This window comes from Xenopus tropicalis, chromosome 3 (genome assembly GCF_000004195.4).
Source record: "Xenopus tropicalis strain Nigerian chromosome 3, UCB_Xtro_10.0, whole genome shotgun sequence".
Classification (NCBI taxonomy): Eukaryota; Metazoa; Chordata; class Amphibia; order Anura; family Pipidae; genus Xenopus; species Xenopus tropicalis.
In genome coordinates, this window is record NC_030679.2 from 44,649,076 (window position 1) to 44,661,328 (window position 12,253).

The 12,253-nt window shown below is 32.6% G+C and overlaps 1 protein-coding gene across 1 annotated transcript; it reads right to left on the reverse strand.

Moving 5' to 3' along the window:
• Positions 1 to 1,828: 1,828 nt before the first annotated feature.
• Positions 1,829 to 12,026, reverse strand: LOC496670 (uncharacterized loc496670). Its single transcript, NM_001011232.1, is given in 12 exon segments — positions 1,829 to 1,947; positions 2,970 to 3,051; positions 3,639 to 3,671; positions 5,124 to 5,174; positions 5,950 to 5,979; positions 6,711 to 6,743; positions 7,382 to 7,447; positions 9,062 to 9,106; positions 10,039 to 10,095; positions 10,771 to 10,833; positions 11,157 to 11,383; positions 11,914 to 12,026. Coding segments are annotated over 11 exon segments (732 nt in total). The 5' UTR covers positions 11,987 to 12,026; the 3' UTR covers positions 1,829 to 1,947; positions 2,970 to 2,997.
• Between the last annotated feature and the right edge of the window lie 227 nt (positions 12,027 to 12,253).

A 12,253-nucleotide genomic window follows, 5' to 3' on the forward strand; every position in this document is an offset into this window, starting at 1 on the left:
CTTTGTTATACAATAGAGTGCTTGATTAGCTTTACTAGACCCTGACAGATACTGCAGTGAGTTTTATCCATAATAACCCCCAAATCCTTTAAAGTTAAAGAGACTCCCAACACAATTTCATTTTGTGTATAACTAATCATGTTATTTTTCCAATATTTATTATTTATAGAGTTCGTTTGTTAGTTTAATACACAGATCTCCTACTTATTTAACTCTCTCTGCAAAGTAAAATCATTCTGAATAGAACCTATATTTTTGTACATTTTATTATCTACAAGTCTACTTTCAAGGTCATTTATGAGCAAATTACACAGCAAAAGGACTAAAGACCTATAAAGTACTCCACTGACGAAATTTGACCAACTAGAAAATGTTACATTTACCATCACTCTCTGTAATCTATCTATTAGCCAACCCCCTGTCCAAGTGCAAATGGAATGTTCAAGGCCAATATTTCTTTAATTACTAAAATATCTTTATCGTACCACATTGAATCTTCTAGCAAAATCTAAGTAGATCATAACCCCAAGTTCTAGTTTTCTGCTTACCTTTTGATTGATTTGTGCCAGCAAATGGGATTTGATGTATATATATATATATATATATATATATATATATATATATATATATATATATATATATATTTTATTTCTTATTACCCCCTTGAAAATCTTTTCTACTACAGATGCCAATTTAACAGCCTAATAAGTTATCAGGCTAAAACAGGATGTGTTTGTGTAATGGCACCTCATTAGCAAATCACTAATGACTTATTACCACTAAAAGTAAATTCATTTAGCAGCTAGAGAGCTGTGCTTTTTTAATACTCAGGGTGAATACCATTAAACGCTGGACCTCTGTTTACTTTCAGATGTTCTGCTCTCTTTTGTACCTCTTTCTCAGTCAACTGGTCAACTGTACTTACATTAATTAAAGTATGGCCATTAAAAGGATGCTTTCATAATCTAATGGAATAGGACTTGTTTAACACCTCTTTACCACCAGAATTATTTACACAATAGCTGAACAATTGGATTACCATTTGTTGCACGCTGTAAAGCTCATAATGTATGACCACCTCATCCAACGATTTGGGTTACTGAACTGCCTCCAATAATGAGCCTATGTATGTGGGGCTTGATGGATAGGAATTTAAGGAGCTTCATAATCTTGCTTGTCACAGATTTTGCTTGTCACAGATTATGCTCAACACTATAATGTATCATCAACGTTGGTAGAGGTAGTATTTGCATAGAACTTCTGGTTCTTTTCATTTATTAATGTGGATAAGTGGTAGAAATGTTTGTCTAGTACGTCTCTAATGGCTATTTCCTTGCAATCTACTAGTTTAATAACAACTCAGTGACTGGAAGCCAAAGTGTAAAGTGTTTCAAAATTCAGACTAAGTAGATCACTGGAAAATGCTCTTGGGTGAAAAAAAACTTGATGATGAGATATTAATTAAAGAGCCTCCATGGGATTTAGTTTGCAAAGAATAGGCTACTTTTATATTCTGCACAAGTCCTAAACAATAGAGGAATGAAGACTGGAAGTTTTTTTTTTTTTTTTTTAAATGACATGATTGTCATATACCATAGACTGTAGCATTCCTTCTCAGCAGACAGGGATAGGCTGTTCCCATGTTTTTTTTCTTGCAGGTACAAATGCTTTCATCCACCCCCTTCATAAATTAATAATTTTACTGCAGTGCCGAAATCAAATGGATATGACTGTGTCATCTACACTCATTGATTTTATAAAAGTACAATTTGTTTATGCTAATTATGTTTAGAAATCATCAGTTCACACAAAAATTAACTCAAAGATGTGCCAGGAAATTGATTTATTGCAGAGTAACAAGAAGTTGAAGACATCAAAGTTCCAGGTAAAGGGTTTTACAGTTTCTTCATGTTTAAAGATTCTGTAATGAAGGCATTTCTGTGCTACCTAAAGGTAAAGGATAGGATAAATTCATTAATTGCCCCACACACAGAAAAAAAAAAAAAAAAAAAAAAAAAACTAATAGTAATCATATCATTTTGTTGTTGTTTCTACACTATGTGCACTATGTTTATAACAGATTGAATTAATGTTATTATGTACACAACATTAAACATGCAAAAGACTAGTTCTACACTATAGGATCGAATTTTTATCGATACACAAAAATGTTTTTAAAAAAACGTAATCATATTACAGGTATGGGATCCCTTATCCGGGAACCCCATTATCTATAATCTTCCGAATTATGGAAAGGCCAACTCCCATAGACTCCATTATAAGCAAATAATTCTAGTTTTTAAAAATGATTTCCTTTTTTCTCTGTAATATTAGAACAGCACCTTGTACTTGAAAGAAATAATTAATCCTTATTGGAGGCAAAACAATCCAAATGGATTTATTTATTTCATATTTAAATAATTTTTACTAGACTTAAAGTATGGCAAACCAAACTACAGAATGATCCCTTATCTTGAAAATGCATCCCAAGCATTCTGGATAACAGGTCCCATACCTGTACTATACAAACTAAGCAAAATAAAAACTAAAATATATATAGTTATTGTCATGATGATTAATACAGAGCATTAAATTAAAGTTTTTGTGAATAATTTATTGCTAGCTTTGTTCTGTATATTTCTGTTGGACCAGTTGTATTATTTTTGTTTGCTGGGTATTTTAGTTAGGCCTAAAATAACATCACATTCCATTTGTCAGAATTCAGCCATATGAACCAATTAAAATGTTTAGAAAATGTCTTATTAGACACGTGAAATATAGAAACGTCCCCTATGTGTATGCAGTAGTACATAGAAATGTGTATTTGGCCAAAATAAGCTATGGCCTCACAATTAACTGCTTAATGTTAAAACAAATACTGTACATGCATACCATTTATTTCTAAAATGAGAATTTCTGTGAAATTGAAGAACACACTATTTAACACTACTATATAAATTGCCACTTACAGTTCACTGGCTTAATGAAGTATATTTTTTACAATCCTTCAATGATCTTTGTAAGCCCCCCTGTAATATCTGCCACAAGGACCTAGTTAAAAGAGAAAGGTACTAATTAATATGCATTTGCCTATTTCACTATATAATCTGAAAATACATTTTATTTATAAGTCTATTTGGTCAGTTGCTTAAAGATTCTTCAGTAATAAAGTAAATAGACCTCGGTTACATTTATTGACTATTGCATGACTTTTATTATTTAAATTCATGCTTTGGTACATAGCACAAGTATAAATACAGGTAAATATGACAGTTACACGTTCTCCATTAAAAAAAGTTTTTGCATTGTGTCTGAAAAATGAGTAACACTGTGTATAGGTGAGCAATTTAAGAGGAAAATGAATTTACTAGACAGAAATATTGACTTCTTTATGTTTGTAAGGCTATTTACTGGTCCTACCATACTTCATGGAATAGATTATTGATTCAAACTTACAATCAGCTGCTACAGATACACAGGCTTATTAAAAAGATGCATTGAACTTATAAACTATGTAACATTACAACTTGTAATATGATATACAAACATGGTGCTATAATGCTATGGGTTAATTATGCAATGTGCTTATCCTTTTAAAATTTTTAACAAAAAATAAGGAAAGTTAAAATGCATCTTACCAGTATTTTTGTAATTTTTCCAATAATGTGTTCCTGTGCAGATGGAAAAATATCATACATAAACCAATGTACATCTTCCTGTGTTATAAGGTGTTTAACATGTAAGTCAGTCAATTTAGCTTATGTTAATAGAGTACATATGTCAGCTGTGTAACAAAAAAAAAAATTATGGGTTCAGAATAGCATGATTCTTCTATCCAAGGAAATGGTTCTTCCTGACATTGGCAAATCACTTTCCTTCTTCTAACAGGCAGTCAAAAAAGGCTCAAGGCTTTAAAAAACTTTATTGAGTCTTTAACGACTTAGCTTAGCTGAGGTTGAAAACAGACACATGTCCATGAAATTCAGGTTTCTGAGTAAATCTTTCCTATTAGTTATACTGTAAGTGTGGAAACCCTGTCTGAATTTCAGTTTTAGCAAGATTTGGTAGTGAACACTTATTTGCTGTCCTAGATATTCTTGGAAACATGACTGAATTGTTGATACAGGGATGCCTACATATGTCTGTACACACATATATATATACGTATTTGTCTGTCACTTGATACAAGTTTAGGAGACCCCAGCCAAATGTGTGGTCTCAAAGATGGTGTTTGATAGTGGGTCTAGATAATTCAGAGAAAGAGGAAAAAACTATTTCCAATTTGCCTCAGAATGGAAAAAAAACATCTTGAATGAACAAGTCCCTGTATCAACATTAGACTAAGGGGCACATTTACTTACTCACGAACGGGCCGAATGCGTCCGATTGCGTTTTTTTCGAAATGATCGGTATTTGGCGATTTTACGGAAAATTGTCGCGACTTTTTCGTAGCCATTCCGAATGTTGCGCAAAATCTGGCAATTTTTTCGTAGCGTTACTACTTGCGCGAAAAGTCGCAAGCTTCAGTATGGTGACTTTTCTTGGGCCAGGTTGGAGCTGCAGAGTGCCATTGAGTCCTATGGGAGGCTTCCAAAATCATGCTAAGTCTGAAAGTTTCGCCCGCCGCTTACGAGCGCTCAATACGAAAAAGTCGCGACAAGATACGAGCGAATCGTAATGGCTACGAAAAACTCACGTTTTTTCACGCAAATCGTATTGGTAACGAAAAAGTCGCGACAATTTCCGAAAAGTCGTAAAGGCGACGAAAAAATCGCAAAAAATATGAAAAAGTCGCAAAATGTTCGTTTTCCGGAATTTTTTCAGAATTTTTCCGATTCGGATTCGTGGGTTAGTAAATGTGCCCCTAAGAATATTAGTATACTGTATGTAGCCTTTCCTCCCTCGCTAAAGATGCATCCAAGCCTTTCCTGATAGTATCCAATATATTTTTCTGTACAACCTTTTCAGGAAGGGAGTTCAAAAACTTCTCAGCTAATATATAAAAATATACTTTTCAAACCTTAAGATGAAATCTTTCTTCTAATTTTAAAAGATGAGTACTAGACACACGTTAAATAGGGCAAGCATTTTCCCTTTAGATTGAAAAAGTTATAAGTACTTACCAGGACACCACATGCAACATTCCTGAGGTCTTGAGTTAGTGGAACATCATTCTGCAAGGTGACATTCACAACATTTCAAAATCTTGACTAGATCTACAACCATTTGTTTAAAATATCCGTTATGTTGTCAAAATTATATTTTTTCATCCACATTTATTGTGTATATTTGATGGTAAAGCCATGTGGGTGATTTGTGCTGCAAAGATGTCTAAGTGATCTGCAAACTGGTTGTTAATGCTAATGTAGAATTTGCAGCCTTCCTAAATGCCTGATTTTAGGCATGCTTTCTATCAGGAATAAAACAGTCAGTTCTTTTAACCAGAAGAACTGTGTTGTTACTTAGGTCATCACATTCCATATTACACTATGGGGCAGGTTTATCAAATATGAGATTAGAGCTCATCACAAAAAAAACACTTTCTATTATTTCCTATGGCATTTTTAGAAGTGTATTTGTCAAATGGTGAACTCTAACTTTCACCCACTGATAAAAACACTTCTAAAAATCCCATAAGAATGAATAGAAATTGGGTGAAGTTTTCTGTGGTGAGCTCTAATCTCATATTTTGTTAAATCTGTCCCTATGAGTTAAATGTATCATAAATTCTTTGAAGGATGTACATTTTTTGACAGTTTATAAAATAAGGCATTTACATGTGGCATATCTGATCAAAAAAATTGTCCACTATGCATGAAAGTGTTCCAAACACAGCAGATTTAGTTAATGTATGAGCAGGGTTCATGTATAAATAATAAGCTTTAAAAAAAAACAAAAAAACTAGTGTCTGTATGTTACATGCGGATTAAATGAAAAATATATACTTACAACAAAGTCACGGACTATTGGGATGTCTTCCTAAAAATTAGACACATGATTAAATGTATTTTTTTTAAATACCTTACATTTTTAAATGTAGTAATATGATATATACAAATATATATATAAATTGATTGGACACAGCACTCACAGGACTTTCAATTAATCAATAATATCCTTTATTAGTGCAAAAGAAAATTGATGTTTTGGTCACAACATCTGGATCTTTCTCCAGATGCCTCTAGTGTGTACAACCCCCATCTAAATACCCTGATTAAAAAAAAAGGCGCCACATGATGTCATCTCATGTAAAATACATCAGGATAAAGTAACTAAGTTATTTAAACCATTTTAAAGACAAACCAAGCACTGTAACCCAGCCACATCACCCAGGCTGAAAAGAATGGAGCAAGTTGTTGAAACAAAATAAAACAAAGAAACCAAACAAACGAAATAAAGAAACAAAAAACAACACTTCAGGTTTAATAATCACTTTTAAATGTTAGAACAGGATATTCCAAAGCTTAAGAGATATTTTCGAAATCTTTAAATCCTCCATTAATTTGCATTGATTTAAATTTAATCCAATGTTTGTTACTTTTTTAGAAAATTGATTTAGTGGGTTGGTAGACCTCCATCACATCATAGAAAAGAATGTAATTTAACTGCTCAAATGTATTTTGTTATTTTATGTACTGACAGTGAATTTCATAGAGGCATTATTGTTTGTATGTATTATATGCAGACAACCACAAAAAACAGTTTCTTACCATTACTTTCATCACTCCTGCAATAATGTCTTCCTATGTACAAATACAAATGCAAAAAAGTCATATTTAGTAAATGAAATATCAGTTATTAGTGGGTAGTGGAGTTAACATATTACACTGTATGGAGACTGTATTCAAGGAAAGTAAAAACAGTGTCCAACTTGTATATATAGCTAATTTTCCATCCATATCATACACAATTTATAGAAAAACTTCTCTATGGATTGCATATTGCTTAGTTTTTACATGTATAGCTCCCTTTTCACAAGAGAGCTAACAGAAAAGCAATTATTTATTTTATTTCATTCATGCTAATGGTAATGTGCATATAAAATTTGTTTGAGTGCAGTCTCTATTTCTGCGTTCTTCTATACATTGTTGGGGCATTGCCGTACGTCTTTGCACCACAGAAAATTGCCTAAGGTGAGTGCAGCTGTAAACTTTTTTGTTTGGTACCAATAACATTCTTTGCAAATTTGTGCCACTGGGGAGCTTAGCAAACACTAAACCCAGGAAGTCACCTTTATCAGATGTTTTATCGTTTCCCATAAAATTTAAATCTGTTTAATAAAATAAGATTTCTTTATATTTACTTATATTTATTTATTCTACATATCCTATAACTTTAAATAATGTGAGTTCTAGAACCCCAGAACTTTATATACGTTTACCACAAACTGGAACATGACGATAGCAACTTGGTCAGCCAGCTGTTCTGCATTTTGGGCAGTAATCACCTAATAGAGAAAGTTGCAATATTAGCATTAAAAACATAAAAATAGGCACTCCTATGTTAATTCAGTCCTCTATTTAAATAATTGCTACATATCTTCTAGCTGATTCACGCTAACTGTGAATTTGGGGTTTATAAGTACCCATCTATACTAAAGTGCAACTCATATTTGTGTTTAATTAATACACAGGGATGATATGGACTAGATATGTTAATAAATAGGGAATACTATACTATATACATTTTACCTTTAACTGCTCTCTGCCTTTGCAATGCAAAAATCCATCATCTAAAGGTGTCTCCAATTTTCGCCAAAAAAGATATATTATAATCTGCACTAAGCAACATTTTTATTTCACCTTAGGAAATAGTGACGAGACCCAGAAACATTAAAAATGCAATGTTGAAAAAAGCAAGTACTTTCTGTTAAATAGCTTTGCATAATAGCTATAAAGTGATAGTTCCATGGTGAATTATACTATTAACTATTAAAGCACATGGTTTTCTGAATTGTTTGTCCCTGTATCTGCTTTATACTTGTATATATTATATACAGGTATGGGACCCATTATCCAGAATGCTCGGGACCAAGGGTATTCCGGATAAGGGGTCTTTCCGTAATTTGGATCTCAGTACCTTAAGTCTACTAAAAAATCAATAAAACATTAATTAAACCCAATAGTATTGTTTTGCATCCAATAAGGATTAATTATATCTTAGTTGGGATCAATTAAAAGGTTCTGTTTTATTTCTACATAGAAAAAGGAAATCAGTTTTAAAATTTTGAATTATTTGATTAAAATGGAGTCTATGGGAGACGGTCATTCCGTAATTCGGAGCTTTCTTGATAACGGGTTTCCGGATAAGGGGTCCGATACCTGTACTATAATAATACCAGTGACTATATATTTTCTCAGGGTAAAGAAAATAATCCAACTCTATACACTTAAGCGACTGTCAGGAAATATTCTGCCCATTGAGGAAAGAGCTTAACAGCACCATTTATATACTTATGTGTGCTGGATATAACTAAAATATTTAAGCTTCAAGTAGACAAATACATAGCTTCATCAGTAGTAATGTAATTAATTTATCTAGTTGTAAATTGTGGTTTCCAAACTCAGGCATGAAATGACCGGTTTGTCAAGTACTTCTTCTTCTCTATTCTTACTAATATGGTTGATAGTACTGATGAGTTCATGTGATAAAGCGTGCAAACTCATTTTTGAGTCAAATTAAATATGAATTGTTCAGCTTTAATTATGTGTGCATAAATACTTGCATTGATGTATTACGTTATAATAGATAATAATATCATATTGGGCTCTTGAAATAAGCAGCTTTAATTTTTTAACTCCACAGAAAATCATAAGTAATTCCTGATGACAGAAAGGCAAACACAACATTCATGTATGTAACATATAGTATTTTGTAATGTCTGAATAGTATCAGCAGCCTTCCTAATTATACATGACAGACAGGCTAGTAATATCCAAACATATCGTGTTCATGGTTTAGGTGTATAAATGCATTAGGTAAACTTAGTAACAATGTTAACCAACACATTTATCTTTTTGGCAAACATGACTTAGAGATAGATAACATAACATGTCCTTACCACTTTTCTTCCAAGGACGTTATTCAAGGAGCAGCCAACTTGTTTCTAAACATTTAAATTGAAAATATTAACATTTACATAGATAATAAAGTTCATCCCCTCCTAATGATATTGTGAAATGTGTTCCTACTGTGCACTTGCCAAAATCCATTATTTCCTAAAAAATTTTAGATTTTGATATATAATTTTCAATTTAAATTGACTTGAACACAATATAAACTGGCAAATCTATTTTACCAAAATATGTCAGATTAGAATTAAGTTTTATTTTGATTGAAATAAATGTAAAAATGTTTTTATTCATTTACAAGTGGTCTTTGAGCTTTAATTTTTGTATTCAGTAGTTTAACCCTCCCTTTGGTCACCAAGGGGAGTGTTGCCTTATGCCACTTAGTATTAGTTGCCAACTTTCGTTCTTTCCACACATTTCTGATATTTTTGAATGTGGTTATTTTGATTATAATTAGGAAACTGCTCTAAATGTTTCTCTGTCTATATAGGGAGCCTGTCATGGAAAGTTGTACACTGCTTTATTGGCTTTACTGAGGAATTTTTGAATGTATGTAGATACATACATCTTTTAATGATTTTTTTCTCAGAAGGCATCTATTAAGATGGTAAAGTTATCAAACTGTAGAGATTTTAGAAAGGAAAGGAAGTGCAAGAATTTAATGGAATAAAATAAAGTAAAAACAGAATTACTAGAAGAGGTATATGTGGTATTTATGGAATACTTAATTATCTTCACAATAAATTTTCTCTTCTAGGTCGTCGTGGACCTAGCAAAATGAGTCTTGGCTAGCGTTTTAATCTCCTTTGTATGCTAACTGCAGCCTAACACTGATCAGTGCATAAAACTGGTGAAAGGGCAAATATATCTAACTCCAATTACAGTTAGAAACCATTTAATAAATCCTTTGTTAAACTGTTATTACTAAAACTAAAGGATATATTATATGAAAAAAAAACATTCTTACCAGTACATTGTTTACTTGGTTTAAGAAATCCATGAACAGAGCAATGTTTTGTTCTTGCTAGAAAGAAAATAAAGTAAAAGATTGTGAGAAAAATACAATAAAAGATTGTTTTTACAAAATATATGTTTGTTTTTTTATAGAGCCCTGGTAACAGGGACAGGTTTTCAATGTTCTATGCATAGTAGAGTTTACACTTGACTCTTGGCACTTTTTTTTACACCTGAGACTACATTTTAGCACAGATAAAAAGGTCCCATGGAAGGCTGCTGTGAATATACACTAAGTAGGAAAAGCAGAAGCAATACATTTTATGAAATTATATACATTATTTAAGGTATCTTTAAGTAGGAAAGCCAATATTTTTTAATATGAAGCAGGATATTGTATGGGGATCAGTGCTATTTTTATTAGTAAGGTTCTGTCCCAGTAGTGACAATGGTAACAGTGGGCATGACAAATGATGCTCAGTTCTACAGAACCAAATTGTGTAACAGCTTATATTATGTCAGTTAAGGCCTGGTGGTAGAAAAGACCTAGGCATCAATCACATATAAAATTAGTGAGTGTTGTGTTTACAACCTTATTGACTTCCTCCATCTAGCAGCCATATGAGCAAGTGTTGCACGGAGCATAACTCAATAATCATACCAAGAATTATTTGCATTAGAGAGGGCCACATTAGGTAACTGTCACATGTAGGGCCATAAAGAAATGTACGCCAATAAGACTTACTTGTGCCACTTTGTAATTGCAAAGCAGAGTTCCTATCTTCTCAAGGAGAAGTGGGGCATCATTCTATCATGAAGAAATAACAATTAAAAGATCAATTTAACTGTAATATAAAAAAAAATACAGAAACTGATTTTTAAAATCTAAGCTTTATATTACATTTAAAATAGACAGAAGCTCATTACTAGGAAACCTGAATTTGCAAAAGGAAATGGTTATTGTTTATTCAGATGTTTGGTACATTACTCATCACTATTTAGTCTCAAAATATTCTCGATTCAGGGGGCTCTCTCATCTTGCATATTTTATGATATTTTGTGTACTCTGGGTGCTATATAAATAGTGGTATGCTTACTGCATATACACATACTTTAGTATAAATTACTTACTTTTAATAGTTTTACAAAGCAGTCAAGTCTTGAAACTGGCTGTGGTGCATTGGGACCTGGTTGTGGCACTTTTGGGACTGGCTGTGGATTTTGTTGTGGCACTTTTGGAACTGGTTGTGGTTCTTGTTGTGGGACTTTTGGGATTGGCCGTGGTTCTTCTTGTGGCACTTTGGGAACTGGTTTTGGAACAGGTTGGGGCTGTTTTGGCACAGGAGCGGCTGGTACATCTTAGAAGGAAAAATACACATAAAATTGTATGTCAATTTAAAGCACACCTATTCCTGGAATTATAAACACCTAACAGTTACAGAATATCTTCCTAAAACTGCATACATAGTCAGTGAACACCAGGGTTACTGACACTGACTCTGAAAGAAAGCCGCTGAGCCTAGTATAAGCAGTAAGTCTAGTATAAGCAGTATAAAACTGCAATTAACGCAGAAACCACTAAAAATAGGACATTTGCGTACAATGTAAAAGTGCTCAGAAAGGGCCACTCTGAGTAAGTTTACACTTGATAACTTTTTGGGTTTAGATCACTTTTAAATAAAAACATAGGATTTAAGTCTTTTTGGACAGACAAAATATCTAGGCCTACGGCAATTTCCAGGGCTTGTGTATGTAGCTGAGTGTTTTATTATTGTATGTGTATGAACATATCTATGTGTGGTACTTTGCAACTATATGACCCTTAGCAGTTTAAGAACCATAATGATTTATTGCAGAAGTATAAAAATGTTAAATTAAATTTGCTTACCTTTTTTATCTGCAGGCACAGTGCCAAGACAGCAGTTTAGCGACACCAGCAAAAAGGCAATAGCGATTTTCATGGTTGCCTTAATTATAAATCAAGCTGTGAACTGTAGCTCCTAATTCAAGCTCTGTGCATAGTTCCTACAAAACTTACAAAATTTATACTATAACAATGTGATAAGGGCACTAACATTCTGCCAATATTCCAACCTTATCATAATTACTTACTTGTAATGTTATAAATGTCTTGCAATGTATCTTTGATTCCATTCCATATATGGTTATGATAAGCAACAGTGAAGCATTTAACAATCTGAAATTGTTATCATCCTGATAATTTTCAT